This window comes from Uloborus diversus, chromosome 6 (assembly GCF_026930045.1).
Source record: "Uloborus diversus isolate 005 chromosome 6, Udiv.v.3.1, whole genome shotgun sequence".
Taxonomy (NCBI): domain Eukaryota; kingdom Metazoa; phylum Arthropoda; class Arachnida; order Araneae; family Uloboridae; genus Uloborus; species Uloborus diversus.
The window spans coordinates 156,419,969-156,444,698 of record NC_072736.1 but is presented as its reverse complement, the minus strand read 5'-3'; the positions used below and the strand labels follow the sequence as shown (position 1 = coordinate 156,444,698).

The window sequence follows — 24,730 nt, the reverse complement described above, 5'->3', positions numbered from 1 at the left end:
AAATTTTTTATACCCCGATTTTACGAATTAACCCGATTTGACGTATAAAAGTTTCGGTCCCGATGAATTCGTTAAATCGGGGTCCGTCTGTACGTCACACTACGTCAATCGAAAATATCTTTAACTGAGCCTAATGAAAATGCATCTTGGAAAAGGTCAGATAATGTTATGGCGCAAACCGTATATAGACATTTTTTTTGGAAATCTGGAATCATTGTTTGACAAGTTTGTGGAATTATATCTTTGTTTATTTTCATCCAACGGTAAACATTCTGTTCTAAAGTAGGTCTACTAAGACGCAATATTTCGTCAGGTGTATTAATTGTAAAAGTACATGATTGGCCTACGAAATGTTTTGTCAAGTAAATACAGGCAGCATTAACGACGAATTTACATCGCTTGCGATAGAAAATATTCCCGTCGCAGTAGACAGTTACTATATATACCACATTAATAGCAAGAATGTATCTGCTCTAAATTACGTCAAAGCACAATAAACGAATCACGATCCTTTGAGTATATTTGTTAATGATTTTAATCAGAAAAGCTAATGTGTAAGAAATTGGTAATACGAGAGCGTATTAATTTATTATAACCGATGATGCGAGCTACGTCAAAGTTATTTTTTTTTTTGTTATTGCACTTGTAATAGGTATACATCAATGATAAAAAATAATCATTGTAACGTGTTACTTTTAACATACCACTAAACTGCAAATTACGAGAGTAGGGAGTAAAAACGGAATACTGATGCAATAAAAAGTAGGGGAACATGGGGCAAAGTGAAATAGCGGGGCAATGTGAAATGGTGAAATATTTACTCTGCTTTTAGCTCCACCTATCTAATGTTATTTTGACTATGCATTACCGTATGTAGTCTATTGCAGTCAGGAAAAAAATACCGCCGAAGATTAAAGCATTTGGTAATACAAGCAATATTTAAAAAATGATACTCATATTGTAATATTTTGTTGTAAGTCAAAAACTATTTTTGTTACAATAAAATGATAAAGTTCTTCATATTAACATTTTGAATATTAATTGAGACCTCCCAGGGTCTCAATTAATATTCATAAAGGTTGAATTTTTAAGACAAATCAGGTCATAAAGGTTGAATTTTTAAGACAAATTTCAGTCAAATTTACAAGTTCGGAAATTTCGTGTTTCAAAAGAAACCATAAGTAAATTATTGGGTTTGAACCTACGAAGAATATTAACAAAATCAACAGAATTTTTGACAGAATGTGTGTTGGAGTCCAGTAATGGGGCAAATCTAGTAGTGAGAAATTTGGTTTTTGATAGTACCTTTATTTTTGATAGTACTTTTTTCCAACAAACTGACCGCTTTGCTATGGGCAACCCTTTGAGTCCCATCCTCAGTGAAATTTATATGGACTTATTTCGACGGAAATTGTTTCAGTTATTTGACTTTCCACTCTGGCTTAGATATGTTGATGACACTTTCACCCTCTTAGATTGCACTGTTGATTTTGCTCCGTCTATCATTGATCTAATTAACTACGTCGATTCTAATATTCAGTTTACTGCTGAGATTGAAAACAATAATTCTTTGCCCCTTTTTAGACGTTTTAATCTCGAAGAACAATAATAAGTTTTCTACTACTGTTTACCGAAAACCATTTGCTGTCTATCTTCCCCCACACTCTCGTTCATGCCACCCGAAGAAGCAAAAAATGTCTGCTTTTTATACTTTTGTCAACCGAGCCATCTCCATATGTTCTGATCAGACCCTTCTTAATAATTCAATAATAAACTCAATTTTTTGAAAGCTCTGGCTCTGGACAGGGGTTTTCCTCTTCAGGTCATCGACAGGGCTTTTTGCAAACTTTCGACCCGGAATAAAACCTCCAACATACGTAGTTTTTCTTCTACTGATTTTTCTTCTACAAATTTTGTGGTTTTACCGTTTTATCCACACATTTCTTTTCGTATTTCTAGAATTCTCAGTAAATTTGACTTTGGCGTAATTTACAGACCCATAAATAAACTTTCTTTTTCCAAACTGAAGGACCCAATCGAACCACTTGATCAGTGGGGCATATATCACATTCCTTGTCAATGTAATATTGGTTAGGTGGGACAGACAAGGCGTTCACTTAAATTTCGTTTGAAAGAACATGAAAACCACGTTAAAAAACAGGAACTGAACAAATCTTCAATTGCGAAACATTGTTGGGACACAGGGCACAATTTTATCTTTTCGGAAGCCAAGATCATTTGCAGACCTACAACCGAGGTGAATTAGATTTTCTGGAATCCTTTTACATTCATAAAAACTTAAATAGTCTTTGCAATGAGTCTTTTGCGGTTCCGCATTTTTCTCCAATCTTATTCAATTTTACATGTTCGAATACGTCATATCTTGCCTCAGCACTCGCTGATATCTGATTGGTCAATGTTTTTTCGGTTACGTATTTAAACTCTCCCTTGACCTTGATTCATCCATTTGTTCATTCCGCACTGAGGAAGGAGGCTATTGCCTCCGAAACATGTCTGCGTTTTAAAACTTTTTATTATCTTTTTTGTGCTTTTAAACGTTGTTCCATTTTTATCTAATTTACCTTGCACAAAGCTATCGCTTTTTAATTTAAAAACGGAATACTGATGTAATAAAAAGTACGTATAATAAAAGATTGGAAATACGAGGGCTCGTTAAATAAGTATTTATAGTCAATGATATGAGCTACGACAAAGTATTTTCTATTGTCGAAATAGGTATGCTGTGAAGGTAAAAGGTATTCAATCACCGTAAAGTATTGCTTTAAACTCAGCTTGAAGCTTCCAATTACCAGAATAGCGACAAAAAAAAAAAAAAAAAAGGAATACTGATCTAATAAAAAGCACAATTAGTAAGAGATTGGAAACACAAAGATACGAGAACTAATTATTTATAACCTATGAGTAAGTATTTTCTATTGGTATAATAGGTATGCGACGAAGGTAAAAAGCATGCACCCACCATAACGAATCATTTTCAACTCACTGCTAAACACCCAATTACTAGAGTAGCTTAGAAAACCGAAATACTAATGTAATAAAAATGTAGCAAGAGTTTGACAGCATTCTTTGGCATGTTATTTATAATCCATGACGTAAAGTTCTTGCTATTGTCGCAATAGGTATTCCTCAAGAGCAAAATATATACAGGATTATTACAAATGATGGATCCAATTTCAAAAATTTGTATTCATTTAAGTATCAATTCTAAATTAATAATACTTACAGCAAGGGATAAAAGGAAATGACAAAGTTTTTTACATGCTTATAAATGTTCAATGTGTCCCTCTTGTGCTGCTGCACCGGAAACATCTAGCTAAGCCTGATTACCAAACCGAAACTCGTCCCACACATGTGCAAGCATATTTTCTATTACATAATACACAGCAGCAGGGATACGGTTCAGCAGATCGGCGAGAGATGATGGTAAAGGCGAGACGTACACAGCTTCCTTTACGTAACCCCACAAGAAAAAGTCTAATGGGGTGAGATCAGCACAAAGACGGCTGCCGACTCACTGGCGCCACAACTCTAGCGGTTGTTTCTTCAACTATCGCCACCCAATCCCGCGCATGTATAACTTGGAAAAAACTTTGACATTTCCTCTATCCCTTGCTATAAGTACTATTCATTTAGAATTGATTCTTAAATAAATACAATTTTTTGAAACTGTTTCCATTATCTGTAGTAACCCTGTATAATCAAAATGAAGCAAGATTTTTCTACTTACCACCAAGTTACCAATGACGACAGTAGCTAAGAAAAACGGAACACAAGGCCACCCTGAAACACGCATACAATCCCACATGGATTCTATCCATTCTCCGCATAAAACGCGAAACACTATCATAAAAGAGTGCATGAAGTCTGTGAAGTTCCACCTAGGGACTTCTTTGTCGTAGAATCTGTAACGAGAACATGCAGTGTTTTTCAAAAGGTTAGAAGCAGATCTGTGGACTAATTGCACTGGGCAACAGTCATTTTGGTGCCGGAGTAATTAGAACTGATTTTGCATGAATTTGGTGCGATGATTTCCAATATGATATTAGTTTTTGTCTGAGAGTTCATATTTCTAAGATATGATGTTGTAATGAAATATACGGTACACGGGTTTAAGTTAAATAAATAGAGATGATACAAGCTACAGGAAACTCTTTATAACTCGAAGTCCCAAGGGACTGGCTAAAAGCTTCGAGTTATGAGAAATTTCCAGTTTTCTCAAGAATTCGGGAAAAAATGAAAACTTCGAGATGAAGGAATAATCGAGTTTAAAGGCTTCGAGTTATCTTGAGTTGACTGTACAAACGTCTTATTTTGCATCCTATTATATTATACAAATATTCAGAGCCTGATTACCGAACAGGCCGAGTAGCTCATGATCTTGGACCTCCAATTTTTAAGGGTCCCAAAAAAACCAAAATGGTTCTAGTCTATTATTGAGAAAAGTAAAGTTGATTAGCATTAAATGATTTCCCTGTTCTTTTGGGTACTTAAGGTGAGGGATGCTCCCCACCTCAACAAAAATTTTTCAAAGATAGATTGAGTACTTAATCACTTCTCCAATCAGCATTTCACATTCTCAGTAAATGTTTGAATCTATAAGGTTTGACTACATAGGTCCTTGAAAAAATGTCTAATCGTGACTCACAGTATCGTATTTAAATCCCGTCAATATCATACTCAAAGATATAACTCTTCGCGTGAAGTGAACATATGAAAGGAAAAACCTGCCGAATTGATCTTAATTCTTTGAAGTATTGTTACTATACCTTCTAGATGTTCAATCCATCTAGCGGTTTTTTTAGTGGTAACTGGACCGCAGACTGATAATAAAGCAAATATACCGGAAGATGTCCAAGTTTTAGAAGCTTATACTTGCTTTAGAAGCGCACAAAGTTAAGTAAAGAGTGCACATTTTAAGTACAATAGCAGCACTTATCCAAAAAAGTAGAGCTGAAAGAGAGGGAAAAAAATCCAGATATCAATTCAGCGCCTTAAATATAGCTAAAACCAGTTCCACTACTCTAGTTACCAAAGAAAAAAAATTTTTTTTTGTTGCCCTGTCAAATAAATACGAAATATACGTGTACTTACAAGTGCTTTTGTTTAGTGTAATTTGTTCCAAAAAGCTGCATCCCCATGACTGCAAAGATGAATATAATGATGCCTAAAACAAAGGTTAAATTTCCTAAAGCTCCTACAGTCTTGCCCATGATGGAGATGAGTAAATTTAAAGTAGGCCAAGACTTTGCTAATTTAAAAACCCTAAGCTGGAAAAAGAAATAACATTAATGTAGTCAAAAATATTATAAATCAGATAAATCATAATATATAATATTCATGAGAACTAAACAAAGTTAAAGAGTTTTAAATCTTCGAATTGGCAAAGCCTTTTTTCTGAAAAACTAAGAAAAAATGCCTTATGCGTCATTTTCAGGGTTGCCGAGAACTAAAGATGGCCCCTTGTCAGTTTCATTGCGAAGACTCTTTCCCACAACATAACTCTCTACAGCCCTTATTCAAATCCTATTCAAATTCCTAGACAGACCCAGTTTTCGACTTCACTGAAATACTCTTTTAGCTGCCTTGGTCATCATTAGAGTTTATTATAGTATCTGTAATATTAAAGGTTCGAAGTAAAAAGCTTCATTTTCTGTTTCCTATGAAGCTTTGATTCGACTTCTTTCTGCAAAATTGATTACTCAAAAATTTTAAGAGTCTTTCAAAACTTTGATTTTTTTTCTGCTTGCCTAGCTATTTTTTTTTAAATTCAGTGAATTGATTATTTAAATTAGAAACAAAAAGTAACGAGTTGATTATTTGCAGTTTTCAGTTTAAAGGCTTGAATTTGTTTTTAGCTGGGTAGTTAAACGTCATGGAACGCATAACAATTTATGCTTTCATCACGACAATGCATCAGTCAAATTCAAAGAAGTTGAACTGAAACAAAGCAAAGTTAAAATGTTTTACTGACTTTTTTCTACAACTTAGGACTGATCAATACTTCAAACCTCTTTTAAAGATTTTGCATGAGGTTAAACTACAGCTTCCTAGCATATTTAACAAATTGTTTGAAATGAAAATCACTTTTGTACTTTGAAAGTTATTGATTAGGTTAAACCTTTTTCGCACAATTAAACTAATGTTCAATGCCTCAATAAATTCATCAATTTAATCACAATGATTCTTCTGTTGCAGTATCATTTTGATGAAAATTCGAAAAATACTGGTATGCATGTTCATTAAAAGAGCTACTTTTTGTGCTAATATGCAACATGGAAAAAATTCAGTCGGATATTTTTCCATATTTGCGAATTTAGAAGCTCTGAATTGGCTATTGACCACAGAATATTTTCAGAAAAAAAAATAATTATGTTGGTTCTTATTAGTTATTTGACTCTGTAGTAATTTTTCCTTCCTAACTCTGTCGATTGTAGTTCCTTGTTTATCAATTTAGAAGCTCTGAATTGGCTATTGACTACAGAATATTTTCAACAAAATATTAGTTATGTTTGTTCCTTTTTGTCATTTGACTCAGTAGTAATTTTGTTTCCTAACTCAGTCAATTGTTGTTCCACGTTTATGAATTTACAAACTCTGAACTGGATATTGTCCACGGAATATTTTCAGCAAAATATTAGTTATGTTGGTTCCTTTTAGTCATTTGACTCGGTAGTAATTTTTCCTTCCTAACTCTGTCGATCGTAGTTCCTTGTTTATGAATTTAGGAGCTCTGAATTGGCTATTGACAACTGAATTATTTTCAACAAAATATTAATTATGTTTGTTCCTTTTTGTCATTTGACTCAGTAGTAATTTTGTTTGCTAACTCAGTCAATTGTTGTTCCCCGTTTATGAATTTACAAACACTGTACTGGCTATTGACAACTGAATTATTTTCAACAAAATATTAATTATGTTTGTTCCTTTTTGTCATTTGACTCAGTAGTAATTTTTTTCATAACTCAGTCAATCGTTGTTCCACGTTTATGAATTTAGAAACACTGAACTGGCTATTGACAACTGAATTATTTTCAACAAAATATTACATAGTTATGTTTGTTCGATTTTGTCATTTGACTGAGTACTAATTTTGTTTCTTAACTCAGTCAATTGTTGTTCCACGTTTATGAATTTACTAACACTGAACTGGTTATTGACAACTGAATTATTTTCAACAAAATATTACATAGTGATGTTTGTTCCATTTTGTCATTTGACTGAGTACTAATTTTGTTTCCTAACTTAGTCAATTGTTGTTCCACTTTTATGAATTTACAAGGTCTGAACTGGCTCTATTGGCAACTGAATCATTTTCAACAAAATATTAATTATGTTTGTTCCTTTCAGTTATTGACTCAGCAGCAATTTTTCCTTCGACAATTGATATTTAAGAGAGAAAGACAAGTCTCATTTGTTTGAAGGAAAAAAAAAAGACTGGCAGAATGAAACGAAATTTAGTGCACTTACTAAGCATTAAAGCACTTACTAATCATTAAAACACTGCTCTAAGAATTTCTGCACATGAAAATTTCTTTGACTGTTGAAAAATAGTTACCAACACAGTCTCACAAAGTGTACTTACCAACCTAAAAGACCTTAATACTGACAATCCTTGAACACCCTCTAGTGATAATTCTATCAAAGATAAAGCTACTATAAAGAAATCAAATATGTTCCAGCCGTCTTGAAAATAATATTTTGGACTCATGGCTATGAGTTTCAATCCAGCTTCTATAGCAAATGTAGCTGTAAAGAACTGCAAAGAAACAAATTGGAATTATTCATGAAAAGTTAAAACTTCTGTTTAGTGGATAAAAACAGACTTCAGTGTTTTTTTGTTTGGAACAAAGATTGCCCATTCAGCAAAACAATGCGAAATTATTGGTTATCTTAAAAAGGAAATGTATTAATGAATGATCAATTTTTGTTCGACTTGACTGCATCTCTCAGAAAACAATGATTTAAAATGGTTTTAATTTGATTTTTAACCTAAATTATGAAATTTTTTTTTAAATGACTTTTTTGTTTATCTTATTAAAGATACTTAATTTAGAAATAAAAGAAGGTTCATGGTTTGCAAGAAAAAATGCAGAATTAATTGGAGCTGAATGATCTTTTATTTTGGCTTACTTGACAAGAAAATTACTTTCGATTTGGTTTGCTGTGGTTACTAATGTAATGACAGGATTTTAGTCCGCTTACGAATCAACAATAATATTTCGGTTGAATAATGAAATGTTGTCTGTATTTTTACCAATCCAGACAAGGACCGCCAATGCTATGATATATAATTTTGTGAAATGTAGTTTTGATTGTAAAAAATTTCATCTAGTGAGCATGATAACTCCAAAAGCAAGTGCGCATTAAACAATCAAAAGGTTCTTAAAGATTCTTAACACTGTGAAAAAAAACTGTAAATTTTGAAGAAGTTATCCGTATTTTTTACAGAAAAAAACTGTTCGTAATAAAATACAGGATTTCTCTGTTTTTTTGAATCTGTAACCGGTTATACTTTGTTTTTCTTCCAATCTTCGAAATTTCGCCCGCGTGTTTGGATTTTGTTTCTTGTGCTCGAGTTTTTGATCTTATATTCATTTAAAGCGAGTAAGTCTTAAATCGTTTGCAACTTCCATTTCATTGCATCCTAATCAATATTTTATTATTATGTTTTTTTGTCATCTGTTACAGAGGCATATTCGGAAATTTACCTTTGTATACATGTATTTCGTAGTAGTATAGTAAATATTGAAATGGATTTATGAAAGTATAGTTTCATTTTTTAATCTTCATAAAATAATAAATCAGCTTGAATAAATAATAAAAATACGGAAGATTTCTGTAAAATAAACGGAAGAAAACTGGCGTCCTGGCTGACAGTTTTTTTCTGTAAATTTTACGGATTTTTTTTTTTACAGTGAATGGCCTAGACTTGCCGACAGCAACATGAGTTGAAGTGAATTAGTTTTAACACTTTAACTGACATTGAACTTTCTTTTCGGGCTGCGCCAGTCATCGTTGACTGAATGTATAAAATGCGACATGAACCCGAAAAAAATCCTTCATTCAATCATTTATTTATAAAAACAATAAATTTATATTTATTTATGAAATTATTATTACATATTGATTATGAAAGCAAAACACTAATGTGAACTTTTACGAATAAAAAAAATTCGTAAATTTTGTTGTAACAGTTAAAACACAAAAGAAAATTGTTGGCCTTCACAGGTATTCCAAAATATGCCAACTTGCTTTGTCGTTCTTCTGGTCAACTTTCTACCAATTTGTGCCAAATCTTCTTCAAAAGATTGTGTACAATTTTTTCGTACTGCGCATGGGGCTTGACCAAGATTTCTTCATTCATGAGCATGACAAATAACGTGTTAAATAAGGTAACCAACAGGGACAAAACAAAGGGGTAAAAAGCGCATGCGCAGAATTGCGTCGAAAGATAATATTTAAACACACATTAGGGTCGTCATCAAATGTTTCTCTGCTCTTGGCGTTCATACCGAAGAAACACTTTTAAGCAGAGTTATATAGCTGTAGCAAATATAGTTGTAGCAAACCATACTGTTGCCAAAAACATGATTATTTTGAGATGAGTAAAAACTATTGGCCAATTTTGTCTCTAGGTAACTTTTAAGATTCCCAGTGTAACAGCTCAAAGAATTTTTTTTGCATTTTGTCGAAATTAGTACGTAGCATAACTTAAAAAACACTAAGATTTTGACACCAATTTTAAAAAAAAAAGAAAAAAAAAAAACTTTTAAAACTTCAATATCTTTGTATTAAACTTTTCATATTTGTATTTTTTGTACAATATAATAATTCATATTATCAAAATAACATAAAATAAATATGTACGATTGTTTGTTCATTTGTTTAAAAATGCTTACATGCTTTGGGCAATCTTTGGGCGGAATGTAATTTATGTGTCATATATTTTGTAAAATATCATTTAAATTTAGTTGCATTTTATGTTTAATATGAAATTATACTTTAAATCTTCAAAGGTTTTGTGATGAATTTCTATTTTTCCGATTACACCTACAGCCATGACGAATTGCATTTAATTTCAAAGCATAAACTGCATGGACTAACTAATTTCGAGCAGCTAAGAGCAAGAAGTTTTTATCACATAATTTCTAAATTAGTCTTAAAATAATATATGTTTCAGACTAAAAAAATAACATTTCGATATGAGTCAAAGTAACAGAACAATCGAAATTTGGAAATGGTATTGAATTATCTTATAACAGAAAATGATTTAAATTAAAACCATTTTAGTAGATCATATGAACTAATAATTATGTTAGTTCCCTACATCATGCAGTAGTTAATAGCTTAAAATTAGTTGTAGAAACTCTGAGGACTGAAATTCAGGAGGAAGGAAAGAAATAAAGAAACTGTTTTGTGCCTAATTTTTAGCCTTTAATTTATCATTTGATTTCAAAGAAATTAAATACAGCTTTAGGCAAGAAATGTACGGACAGCGTTTGGGAAGTTGCCAAGTACATCCTTTTAGATTAGAATTTGGTAAAATGCCAGTTCTGAAAACAGGATATATAGATTTTTCGCTCCAGAAAGGAGAACTATGCTAGGGTACTTCCACTTAATGAATTATTCTATGTGAGATAGACATATCGACCGCTTCTCTAAGTTATATAAGACTTTCTAATTGCATAAAATACAGTACCCAAACAGTTAATTAATCTGTGCGTGCTTACTGCTATCCAATACGCCGTACGAAATTACTTTGGAAATTTTCTTATTCGAGGGACATTTTTCGATGGCGTAGTTCCTTTACTAGAGGTTTTCACTAGCGCAGCCATAATTACCTTCCGGAGGGGTTTTTTGATCAAAAATACCGTCTGGAGGTTTTTTTTTTTAATCAAAATTTCTACTGGATGGGGGTTATTTAATCAAAAACACCTTTTAGAAGGGGTTTTTGAATAAAAAAACTTTGGGAGGTGTTTTTTTTAATCAAAAATACATTCTGAAGGAGATTTTTTGCTAAAAATTCCTTCTGAAGGGGATTTTTTGATAAAAAATGCCTTCTGAAGTAAATTTTTTGATCAAAAATTCCGTCTTAAGAGGAGTTTTGATCAAAAATACCTTCTGAAGGTAGCCCTTTCATATCAGATCAGATCAAAACAGCCTTTTCATATGCATAAACTACTGTATTAGAATTTGCATTTATGTTAAAACCAATGCCTCTGGAGGGTGTTTTCACTCCCCCCCCTTCGCTGCACCCTTGGAGGATTTAAAGTATAATTTACCTTTATTGACTCAGTGAATGAAGTAAGTGAAGTTATACTGGCGTGCGAAGGTAAAAGGCAGTAACTGCAATTTTTTAACTTTTGCATTTTGTCATCTATTGTACGTTAGCTTTGTTTTACAAGTTTGCTAATTTGGTTTCGACTGAAATTTTTTTCTAAGAAACGTCTGGTTTCATCCTTTCTCTATTGTTAGTGCTGAATTCAAAACGCGTTTCATCAAATTATCTCGAAAACGCATTTCTGCAGATACTGCCATTTACCTGGCCACGATACTATAACAAAATATTGAAGACAAAAATATTTCCGACTTTACACAATGACAAATTCATCATTATTTAATTCTCAATGAAATGCTCATAAATGTACTTAAGATTTACAAAAAGCTCTTTCTTCATTTCAAGAAACAATGCGAGAGATAAATAACCTCTAGATCAACGTTTCTCAAATACTTTTGAAACGCCGACTAATAAAACTTGGATCAAACACTAGTCAAAATTTCCAAGACTAGTAAGAGTTTTTTTTTTTCACTTATCTTTCTGATCAAAAAATACTCTGTTAAGCAAGTAAATATGATTTTTTTTTATTATGATTTATTTACAATTTCATTTTAATGTAACGGTCTGGAATTATTTTGATTATTACACACAAGGTAATGTGAGAATTAGTGCGAAATGGGGTTAAATGGTCCACTTTTAGGTTTTATAGATGCACTTTGAAAAGAAAAAAAAAAGTTTTTTACTACTAATTGATAGCAGTAGTGATTTAAGTGATCAAAATATATTGTTTTCTAAGTAGAATCATTTTCTTCACAGAGCAAAAACCAATCGTCATCGTTAACATCGTTAGATGTTACAGAATAAAAATTTTACCGGGGAGAGCGTTTTTTTCTCAGAGTCCATTTAAATTTGAAATAGCTGCCAAGAAAACGTCACATCCAACGTTGCTCTACTGTAATAACGTTTTCCTCCAAGAACAAAGATGAACTCAAATTCGTTTTTTAACGAACCAACTAACATTATTTGTCCCAAAAACCAATTTTGAAAAACAAATCATGAAAAAACCTTATATATGTTTTTTACTCTAAAATAGGGGTAAAAACATATTTCCACTCATTTCTGCCAGGGATCCATTCAACCCCATACATGAGATTGAATGGGACAAATGTATTTCTTTATTTTTTAAATTATTGTTTGTCACAGGTTTTTTTTTTTTTTTTTTTTTTTGAAGGTTTAGATTTTTTTTTGGGCTGCTGAAAGTGTAATAAACTAATCTTGAGGTACACATGAAATAGACCGCCAGCTCGGTCATTCCAGCCGAGGACTGCAGTTTCGTGCTTATTAGCACTCATCAGCCCGGCTTAGGAAGTGACTGAGCTGGAGGTGGAAAACCTCTTAAGGAAGCCAAGAGGGCCAAACAAACTGGTAGCTAATATCGAATTAGTACAGGCCACATGAGTGATCGAAACCGGTTCAACTCGAAGATTGATGGCATGGCAGGGGTATTTTCAGTAAGTTACAGTAAGACTGAGCTAGCGTTCTCTTTCATGTACTTCTGCCTTAGCCCTGGCTAATTGGGCGGTAACTTACTGAAAATAATCCTGAGTGTTTGAAAATGATCTATTGAAAGTACAGAAAAAAGTTTTCATTCATTACAAATTTTCTCTGAGTAAGTAAACTTTAGAGGACTACCACAGAAAACCGAAGTGTATTCACAAAACAAAAGTAAAACATATCGAAGAAAATGTTTTTATTGTTAGTATTCTTTTGAACATGAAATTGTATTGCTAACAGTGACTAATATCAAAAGACCGATTTTTCTTTTGAGGTCCATTGCCTGTCGAATGAGAATCCCTGCTCTGTATGATATTTTCTTGTTCTATTATCCTGCGCAGATAAGCTCGTAAAAACAGCAGTTTAATTTGAGTCAAATAACAATGAGTTGGTCATTGTGTTCACAATCACACTACTTATAATTTTATAAAAGAGCTGCTTCATATTTACAAAAATTTAAAGCAAAACTTTACTTTTATGTTCTGAAATTCCCAACAAAATTCTAGAATTATAACATTTTCACTTTAATTTGGCATCCATTAAGTAAGCAAGATATAGAATGTATCAAACACATCTTCGTGTGAATCTATGCTAATTCAAAGTTTTGAACTTTTAAGTCTCGTATTAGTGTTAGAAATGTATTAAAACTATTCATCAAAACCATGAATCTTTCAAATATGCAATGAAATATTCTAAAGATCCAGGATTTCCATTAATCTTAAAAGATCACTCAAACGTAACGCAATGCTTTAGTGCGCTAAGTAATCGGAATCAAAGTTCGGTTCTAAGAGTTCTCTAAAATTAATTCAAATCAAGAAGTCATACATTATTTTTTAAAGTGGGTATAGTGCATTATTGAATTTATTTTTATTTTCTGGTCTTTTGAAAATATTACTATGTACATATATATATTTTGCGAAATTATCATTTAAATGCAACCAATTAATAATGATATAACTTACATAGTGATATACTAGTGATCATGCAGATATTTCTAATCAGTGACATATGTATAAATAAGTCGTAATCTTTTGCATTGATAGAAAGATACTAATATACTTTATAATAACTACTTCAATCAAATTTAAGAGCAGTTTGTAGTTTAAAATATTTTTAGTTTGTAGGGGAGACTGTTGTACCTTGACCATGGTGTACTTTGCGCCATGCACTCTAATCAGGTAGCGCTTTTACCTAGTGAGGAATCACAGCACTATGTCAGCCATGACAGTCTCTTCACCTGCCAAAGTGAGTTGTAGGTTGAAATTCCAGCTTTTTTTCGGACAGTGATTGTTTTGTGATTTGTGCAAACAAAAGTAAATAATTCCAGTGTTACTTAAATGAAATTGGACTTTTAACGACTAGTGTTACCCAACTGATTGACCATTATATCTATTGCCTATCTCTCGGTAAGTGTATTCAACATTTAGTCTTTACTTTTTAAGTAGCTGTTAGGTTAGGGTAGCCACTTTTGTACAAACATGCACCCTCGTGTACCTTGAAACCAAGCTCTTTCTTGTACCTTAAACCACGGGATCAAGTTACAATAGGTACAATAGGTTGTAGTGATTGTTTTTTTTATAGGTAGGATTTCATCATGCCTCGAATCAAGAGGGATCCAGTAGATGTTGAGGCATTGCAAAATGTTATTGAAGGAGTAATGATCCTGACAAAAAAAAAAAAAAAAAAGACTTTTAGAGAGGCCGAAAAAGCATTCAAAGTGAGCAGGTCAAACATTTTTAGGCATTTAAGAAAATTGAATGAAAGTGGGTCCAATAAACTTGAATACAACGTAAGTTATGCAGTTAAGCAAGTACAAGAGGCCTGTCTCAAGGCACACGAGCATCATGTGCCATGTACCAAATTACATAAAATTTGTGAAAAATATACAAAAATAGAAAAATATTTTTATATTATACGAAATATTTTTGTACTTATGTAAAAAGGCTTGAAGTTAAGTTTTAATAACTAAAGACCATAAAAATCACACATTCTTTTTTTGAAAACTAAAAAGTTTTAGAAGTGGTCTAAGGTACAATAGTCTCCCTTACTAAGTTTTGCACTAAAATCTATTTCAACGGAATTTGAAATAAGGATATGAAGATTGTTTGCATTATACTTGATTGTAATATGCTGAGACTAAATTTCAGAAATATATTCAGAAATATTCATTGTTATGTATTCGTAATACTGAATTTTAAAGTATTGTGTTGAAATGTCAATTTCTTTGCTCAAAATAAAAAAGGCAAAACAAATTGCAACTTCCAAATAAACCTTAAATATTTTTTTGCATAACACATTCATTTTCCAAGCTTACAATATTATAATTCATTCTTATATATCAATCTTCTATAGCTCAAAACCGAAAAGATAAAAAACAGCGATTTCAAAACAAATTTAAAACGTTTTTCTTAAAATATCTTCATATTTCAAGCTTACATCTTTAATCTTTTCCACTGCGTGAGGATTTTCTGGAAATCTCAAACTTTAAAATTCCCCAAAATGATTTTAAAAAAAAATGTATCTTCATATCGCTAAATGGACGAGGTGATAGCACAGAAAAGAGGAATAACTCAATATACAAATTAAAAATTGCTACAAACAAATTCTCGATTTGGTTCTTATGCATTTTAAATTAGTTAATTTTTGGAAGATATCTTCTTTTTTAAAACTGTTCTCCTCGTTCAGTCCCTCTTGGAAAAGGAAATATTTCAAAATTTTCACATTCGTCGAAATTTGTGTTTAGCATTTTTGCTTTTCGTTTTTCTTTCTAAGTTCACTATGGGATAAGTCGGTATTAAATTTAAAAAATTCATAAGCATTTTGAACAAAACCAAAATATTATATAGTCTTAACTAATGAATGAAAACTTGAAAACAATTTCATTAAAAATAAACATAGTATCGTTAAAAACTGCAACTTTTGGTAGAAGACAGTAAAATCATTTGTATTAATATTATTTTTAAATAAAAAAAATAAAAAAACACGCTTTAGTAGCAAAATGAACTGAAAAGTTAAGAATAATCTTTGGATGACAAGTTATAAAGTAATTGACCGAACACTTAATTTTACTGTAAGAGAAAAAAAAAAGCGTGGGGGGTGGGGGGTATCAGTTGTCTTAAATTTCTTCTGCTTGTTATCCATGCAAAAATGTAAATAGGCAGCCCACCACGCTTTTTTTTTCTACTGCAGTAAAATTAAGTGTTTGGTAAAATACATTATATACTTGTTATCCAAAGATTATTTTTTTAACTTTTTAGTTCATTTTGCTACTAAATCGTGTTTTTTTTAAGTTTTTAAAACTATTATTTTTTCTAAACTATTATTTTTTTCCCATAAAAAGTGGGCGAAAATTGAGTTGCAAGATTATAAATTTAATTTCGGTGTAGGCGGGATTAGAACGCACGCCCAATGATTCCCCGGAGGTGGACGTCAGCGAAGACCCCCGCCGTAGACCGCTCGGCCACGAACGCTCATAAAGTGGGGGAATGTACTAACAGTAATAAGCCACTAGCTCTTAGTCCAAAGGAGAGTTATTCACAAACATACAAGTGAAGCTATTAAAAGCGTGTTAAAAAGGGAGACTTTTTTGGTATGCTCAGTTTTTTCCGGGTTTCAAATAAAACATAGGACAACAATTTAGTGAATAAACACACCTAACCAGTGGAAATTTCAAAATCTTCTGGTCGTTTGCTTTTTTGGAATTGTAAGGTAAAGGCACCATATTTCGTCCCAGTTCCTAGTTTCGGTTCTCTAAGTTTCTCTGCTCTAACACTAGGTTTCGCCACCGGCGATACTTTTTATTTTATTCAGTTAAGAATACAAGTTAGTTGTGAAAGTTTCATGAGTCTAGTTCGCTTCGTTGCCGTTCTGATTTTTGAGAATGTGAGTTTTTGTGATTCCATTTAAAAATATTCTTTTTTCAAATAAATTATTTAATTGCGTGTGTTTATTTAATTGGATTTCACATCTTTGCTTAGCATATGCCATAAACTGAATGGTTTGAGCGCTTTTCCAAGGATTTTTCTTTATTTCACGTAGGGCAGGAAGTCGCCCCATTGACAGATATTACGGTTTTATTCTCGTCCCCTACTAAGGTTCGAGTAAAAGCAAGGGCAACAACGAAAAACAATGTCCTATGTGGTAAAAAGGCTCTCTTGAAGACAAACACGGGCTTTGGGGCGAAAAACAAAAAAGTTCAATTGTGTCTCTTACTAATAGGTATAACGTTGAGAAAATCTTTATGTTGATAATTAAATATTTTATTCTCAAAATGTACAATTTGCGAATTTTTTCCTTTATACAATTCTTCATTTGTATTTTAAATTATTACTACCTCTTTTTCAAGGTGTATTGCGGGAAGGGGGACAAAAACAGCATTAAATTCCATGATTCTTTTATTTTTCCAATTTTGTTCAATATGCATTTTGACAACTTTTTTTAACGGAGACCAAATTGTCTTTTACTTATTTAAACTTATATACCATGTATAGGCTTAGTTAGTGGTGTTATATAAATTTTAGGTATTGCGCGTATACAAAGGTAGCCAAGAACAATACAATTGTTTATACTAATAGTATAATTTAATTATTACTTGCTGAATAAAAACAATATGTTACTTGCTTTTGCTTCTAGTACGTAATCTGTATGATACCATAAAGAATTGTTACTTCAAAGATTACATACCAACTTATTGATTTTAACATTCAAATTTGATAGCATGACAACATAAATAAAAGGTAATTCAAAAATTTGAAATCAACTTATTGATCAAAAAAATATAATTTAGTAAAATAAATGATTGTTAATTCAAAGGTTACAGATAAATGTATTATAATTAAAAAAGTTTAAATTAAAAAGTACAAAACATAAATGCATATCAATTCAAAATTACAAATTAACCTATTGGCTAAAAATGTCAGAATTAATAATGTAAAAAATGAATGGAAAGTAATTCAAAAATTAAAAATCAACTTATTCACTAAAAATTTCAAATTTAAATGTACCCTAACAGAAATGTAAGTTAATTCAAACGTTATAAATCAGTTTAATGATTTAAAAGATCAAATTTAATGGTATATTAGCATAAATGAAAGTTAGTTCAAAAAAAATTAATTACGTTATCAGTAAAATAAAAACCAAATTTAAAAGTATAACACAAACGATAGTTTCAAACATTATAAATCAGCTATAAAAATACAAATTCAATAAAATTATTGTGATTAACTTACCTTAAAAGAGACCCCAGATTCACCCAAATATTTTGCTCCTGGCTCCACAATGATCAGCATTCAACAATCAAATCACTTTTTTTTTTAGCCGGGAAATCACTATTAAATATCTTGTAGTACTCAGGGTTTCCCCTCATTTAGTTTTTATAATTATTCCAAAAGTTTTTTTTTTTTTTGGATTACAGTTTTGGTCTTCAACGTTTAAAATAATGCAATGTTTAGATATGACCTGCATTGTAGGATATATCGATGTATTCGCAAAAGAGTAAAAGTTTCAATATTTTACTAAAACTACAGATTATTTTTAATATTTTAAGTAAAATGATCCAACTATTTGTTTTGTAGATCCGATTTAGTGCGATTTTAACTTAGCTACCTCTCCTCCCAAACAGTACAAAAAATATTGTTTATTTCTTCACAGTCTAAAAATATAGTTTAAATTTAACGAACGCAATATCCTCCAAACCAAGACAAAAAACATGTTCTTTCCCATTAAAAAAAAGTTGTGTTTCTTGAAAACCAACATTTTCTTTCATTCATACTTTCAACAAATATGTATTCAATGGAAGAACATTTCTTTTATAAATTTGAATGAAGGCTTTTAGAAGGTAAAAATTATTTCTCGGTGCAAAACATACTAATTGATGTAAACTTAAAGCAATGCTATAAACTTCTTTTTATTTGTCGTTTAGAAACTACATAGCACATTTTTGGTAGTAGAAATTTAGATGCCTGTTACATTTAAAATATTTTCATCGAACTTGGTTCGTACTAAAATCAGACCAAAATCATAATCTCATTTTATGTTTTTTATTAAGCATACTGTGCATTTTGTTGCAGTAGCGTTTTGGATACCAAACATCAAATTTTTTTATTATTTTTTTATTGAAATTGATCTTTAAATTATTGATCTATTAATTTTGCTGAACTTTGACAAGAAACACATAGTACACTTCTGTGGTGTTTCCGTTCTTTCGTGAATAATGTTGGGAATTTCAGAAACGTTCACAGTGAAATAGTGCACAAATAGTTTGGTTTTACACAAGAAGAATGTAAAGTAATTTTCTTTCTTACCTTTGCATACTTCGTACCCGTACTTTCAAAAAAAAAAAAAAAAAAAAAAAAAGGCACTTTTTTTAAGTTTCCAAAGGAAAGCACTTTTTTTTGTTAAGGTTTCAAAAGAAAAGTTTGTAGAAAATGCTTTAAATAAAGAGAAAGCTAAAGCTTGTTACAAAAGCATTTTCTTTGATATTTAAATTTAAGCATAGGCGAGCGCATTTCTTTGCATTATTTTGAAAATTAACTGACAAAGTACACTGTTACTACTTTAAGTATTGTTTTCTATCAGTAATATAAGTTCTGAAGTGTTTCCATGAAAAGAGCCAGAATTTAATTAAATAGCTATTTCATTTACTCCTTAGGAACAATCAATAAATATAGTTTCTTCATTTTAAGGAAACAGAACTTTGAATTCGTGTTTACCGTTCAAAAAAATAAAAATAAATAAAAATAAAAATTAGAATTAAAAAAATAAATAAATAAAGTAAAAAAAAAAAAAATAAATGAAAAAAAATAAATAAAAATCATAATAAAAAAATCATATTTACAAGGAATATACTAACATAATACTGAAAACTACAAGTATAAATTATCGAAAATACTCTTCTTTTGTGATTCTGTTTCAACTCTAGTCGCAACTTTGTTTTACTTTTATAAACCTACCAAAATTATAAACATATATTTTTTTATGTACTTTTATTGCTATTTTACTTGAATTTAATTCAAAGTAATCCAATTGTAAAATTTGTGAGCGTATAAACTCAGCTTTTATGGTAATTAATTTTTGTTCCCAACTATATTGAAGTCAAAATTTAAAGTACATATCTACGTGGTTTATTATACAAAATTTAACGTAAACTATACGTTTCCAGAAATATTAATTTTAAGCAAGTATTAAGTGCGGATATATATAATTTGTTTCAAAACAGTGCAGCATATTTTATAAAATAAATCGTTGTACATAGTGACCTTACAGAAAAAAAAAGAAAAATGATTAGAAGACGCGCGAACTGAAGTAATATTTGATTGAACTAAAATTGGTTATTAAAGAGCAGTGCTGCATAAGTATGAAGACTGAATTTTAAAATATTGTTTTAAATTTTTTCTTCAACCTGTTTGCCATGTTCTCAGCAGCCATGCGCGATTTAAGAAGCTTTTTAACAAAAGTAAGCCATTTAATGTTTGAAAAATGCTTAGGAATATTTGAGCAAATAATTTATAAGCTTACAGAGTTTCTCAAATTTCCTTCACTATCATTTCTCTAAAATTATACGCTAACCTTTCAGATGTATGCTTTTGAATTAATATAATGAGTTCGTTGTACTAAGCCTAAAATTACCTATGCTTGGCAGATAGCGACACGTCCGCCATCTTGGTGCTAAATGCAGCTTTCTTTCTGTGTCTGCTATTATCAAATAGCGTGTTTTGCTTCTTAATTGTGATACATCTTGATCGTGGATTAACATGGAGTTAATAAGAAATTGCAATCAAGAAGCAAAACAGGTTACTTCACCATACAGACATAATAAGAGAGCATCATTTAGCCGCAAGATGGCGGACGTGTAGCTACTTATTCTTCGATGCAGGGCTTTAACAAGAATTTCGGCATAAATTATAAAAGCTGTAGGCAAAAATGGCACTTAATGAAAGGGGAACAGTTCGATAAAAAATATTAGTTTCCAACTGGCAGCTAATTTAGGTTGGATCTACATTATCCCTTATTAAAGTAATACCTGTACTCAATGTGAAAAAAGTTATTACTTTTACGACACAAAACATTGAATTTCAATGATAGTTGCGTTTTCTCTTTCAATCAGTCATGATTATCTATGCATTTAAATAAAAGTAATAAAGTAACGAAATGAACAAAAGATATCTTTGCCAACAGCAGAACATGGGTCAAAATCAACTTAAAATCTTTCTTAGATTTTATATTTGTTTTGGACAGTTCAAAAGATGCTGTTTTGGACTTTAACGACCTTTTCTTTTGTTTTCTTCTTCTTCTCCTTAAATTTCTAATTTTCATTTGGCAACTAGTCAACCGAGGACAGAAACGACAGTGACGGATTCAGGATTAGAAAAATATATTCAATGCACAATATGGCAGTTTTCCCAGTATCCTGATAGAACAAATTTTATAGTTGGATCGCAAATGGTTGAAAATGATAAGGACATGCTTAATAATATATGCTTTATCACAGAGCTACATCAACAAATGAATTTGAAATGCCTACTCAGTAACAATAATGACCTAGTCTGATGTCGCTTATTTCTGGGTCAATGTGTAGCTTTTTGAATTGGAAGATGCAAAACATTCTTGAGCGCTTCCTTATAAAGAGTAGAGGATACAAGGGTCATGACCCCCCCCCCCTAAACTGTCAACAATAGCATACGTCCACATTGTTTTAAGCACTTTATGAATAAAATGTAAACGGTTTCAGTGGTCTTTTCAAATCATTAATTATTTTTGACAGCAAATATTTAAAGTATTACTTTTTTTTTTCATTGCTTATAAAATTAGTTTGTCACGTTTTTACCCTATTAGGTGTCTTATTCCTGGCAGATTTAATGATTTTTGTTTTGACCGAGCAGTATCCAAATTTTTTCGTACCTAAATCCATAGGTTCGTTCTTGGGGGGGGGGGGAGGTATTTTTTCAGATTGACTTCCTCTAAAATAGTAGTTTCTACACGCTCCTGCGTATAAATATACTAAAGCAGTGTTTCGCAATCTTTTCTAGTCACGGCACTCTTTGAAGGATTAGAATTTGCTCACGGCACCCTAGCCTATCTCTGTTATATTATATGTTGGACATCTTGCGGCCCCCTTCGCCTCTCCTTGTGACACCCTAGGGGCCGCGGCACCCCTTCTGAGTAGCCCCTGAATTAAAGTAAATCCACAAACAGTTTTGAGTTTGAAATAACATATAAAATGGAAAAATTGGTGTTAAATTTGAGAAACTCTGAGTCGAAAAATTAATCGTGCGAGAAGCTGAGGTAATTTAAAAAAAAAGAAAGAAGGCATAAAATATATAGTTTTCAAAGAAGTGTTTTTTCCTGTTCGTTCGTCACCGCCCACTTACATAATTGCCATTTTTCAAAAAAGCTTCAAAGGCGGGGTCCATGTCGTGATGGTCCATTGCCATAAAGAGGGTATTCACGACAATGCAGAGTGTGATGAAGAGTTCCATAAAGGGATCGAACACGATGATCGAACAAAACTCTTGGAAATAAACCCAGCACGTACAGCAGTCCCATACGCAGCAAATATCTATACACTGCAGGCACTTCGCCATACATTTGTCTTTGAACTTCGGCTTCTCCTCCTCATCCTCCTCTCTTTCTGTTGGAAAATAATAGACGGACACTGAATAATGTTTAAGTATGGCCGAATAGTAGCCTGTGGTAGGGGTTTGTCTACTCTATGTTGACACACCACACACACCACAAACTACAAATGCCATGCTCAGGATTAGGGACTGCGTTCCTTTAAAAAAGTTATTTTTTTAAAAAAAGTCTAATTGAGCAACTATGAAAGCCAAAATTTTCAAAATGCACTAGGATGCAGCCGCGCTCATCAAAGCCAATTCGATTCTGACATTGATGCAGTAAATGTCAGAAACACACAGAGAAATATAAAAAAACATACAAAACATATATAAAGCAAAACAGACTAAGATCATGTATTATTATAGTTTAGACTGAAGTGGATATAATGAATACCCTTGCACACTCAAATTTGTCAATAGTTGGCTTGTTTCCCATTTTTTCAAAAAAATGTTTCTGAAAGAGCATTGTCGAAAACAGGGAGTGAGTTGCTTCTTTTCTTCTGTGTTTTGACTTAATTTCTCTTTTAAAAAAATAATCTTAAAAGACGTTCAGTCGCTATTTTCATTTTCACTGCTGACGTCACAAATGAACAATTCGCTAAGGTTACCAGAATAAAGTTTCAGGACATTCCCAAACTTCGTCAAGTTAATTTTTTACTTAAGGCGATATCAAGCCAGAAAAGACAACCAAGCGTTCTGATTCAAGATGGCTGTCTTCTCGTGACGTCACACGACGAAACAACTTGTTTAAAAAAATCTAAAATTAAAAAAATATAATTAAAAATTAAATGATTTAAAAACTAAAACTATTTCCTGGCTCTATGTTGTTATTATTTTTTGCTTAACCTATCAATTTCTGTGAGTTAATGAAGCATGACTCTTGACTAAAGGATACACACCCATGCATGTTGTGTGCCCGAGAAACATGGTTTCACCACAAAATTCAAAGTAATGGAACACGAATGGTATAAAATTAGCGAGTCTGCATATCTTAGCAGTTTCCTAGTTTTGGAGTGCAGTATGACACTTTTGGTTTCACTAAAATGTGTTCTATACGCTTTACAAAATTTTGCAGCAGTAAAATTGTGATAAAATATGGTTCATATTAATTCGAATAATTTGTAGAGGAAAATTGGGAAACGGGCGTAAGAGGAATAAGTTTTGTACGAAGTATTTGTCTGAAATCACAGCACCAATGTATCACTATTAGCCACTGAGGTTTGCGAAATAAAACTTTTCTAAAGCAAAGTTTACTGAGTAACGCTATGTTTTAGGAACAATACGGACTGAAAAATGCTTGCGTGATCAAAATTTAGATACCTACACAGATTGGGTAACAAACGGGTCATCAGCTGGTATTTTGAGCAACATTTGAGTTTTGAGCAATAACTGAAAGCAAGTAATGTCATCGATTATTAATTGGTTTTTGAAGAAAAAAACCCCTCTTTCAGAGATTCCTTTCTTATTTTATTCAATCAAGACAGTATTATGTTTTCACATCTAATGTAATGGTTTATTTTAAATTGCTTTTGCTCATTTTTTTATGCTCTTTATCATTTTGAAATGTACGCGTGTAGTTCGAGGAGTTAAAACTAACCTCTATTCTTTCTAAATAATTGTATTTGGTTGCATTGTAGAAACTTCTTTTTGTGTTTTTAAGATACGTTTATTACGTACGTGTTATACGTAATTTCTAAACTAAGCCTTATGAAGTTGGATTTTTCTATTAGTATACATCAATGTATACTAATGAACAATTGTTACTTTTTATTAAAAAGTAACAATTGTTACTTTTCAGACCAAAGTGGTAATCAGCAAACTTTTACCGATGTTTACGCAATTCGTATAGTAGTACGCAAACTTAAAAAAATCTGAAATATATTTAAATTATTTATTATATATTTTGCTGAAATGTGTTTTGAGTATATATAAAAGCATATATAATGGCCAAAATTTTTTAAGTTTGCCAAAAATGTATTTAACATGGAAAAAAAAGTAATATTATTTAACTTGTTTAGAAGAGATAACTAGACATACCTTAATTATTCACTTAAAATGCTCTACAATAAATTTTAATAAATAAATTAACTTGCTAAATTTCACGTATACGGTAATAGCTTTATATTATTTTAAATTCTTGATGATATTTAGGGACATATAATGAAAGTGCAAGTAGTATATAAAAAATAAATATATATTTTAGAAGAATCTTCTTGTATATTAACTTTCGTAATTTCTCACTCTTAAGAAATTAGTAAGTAAT

General features: G+C 31.4%; 1 protein-coding gene across 1 annotated transcript in view; it reads right to left on the bottom strand.

The window, feature by feature from the left end:
- LOC129224682 (sodium channel protein para-like) overlaps positions 1-24,730 on the bottom strand; it is a 140,683-nt gene that overhangs the window by 70,407 nt on the left and 45,546 nt on the right. The window contains exons 14-17 of the mRNA XM_054859228.1: positions 22,222-22,505; positions 7,604-7,777; positions 5,113-5,288; positions 3,749-3,923 (exon numbers count right to left, since the gene is read on the bottom strand). Coding sequence (XP_054715203.1) covers positions 3,749-3,923; positions 5,113-5,288; positions 7,604-7,777; positions 22,222-22,505 — 809 coding nt within the window. The remainder of the gene's footprint in view (positions 1-3,748; positions 3,924-5,112; positions 5,289-7,603; positions 7,778-22,221; positions 22,506-24,730) is intronic.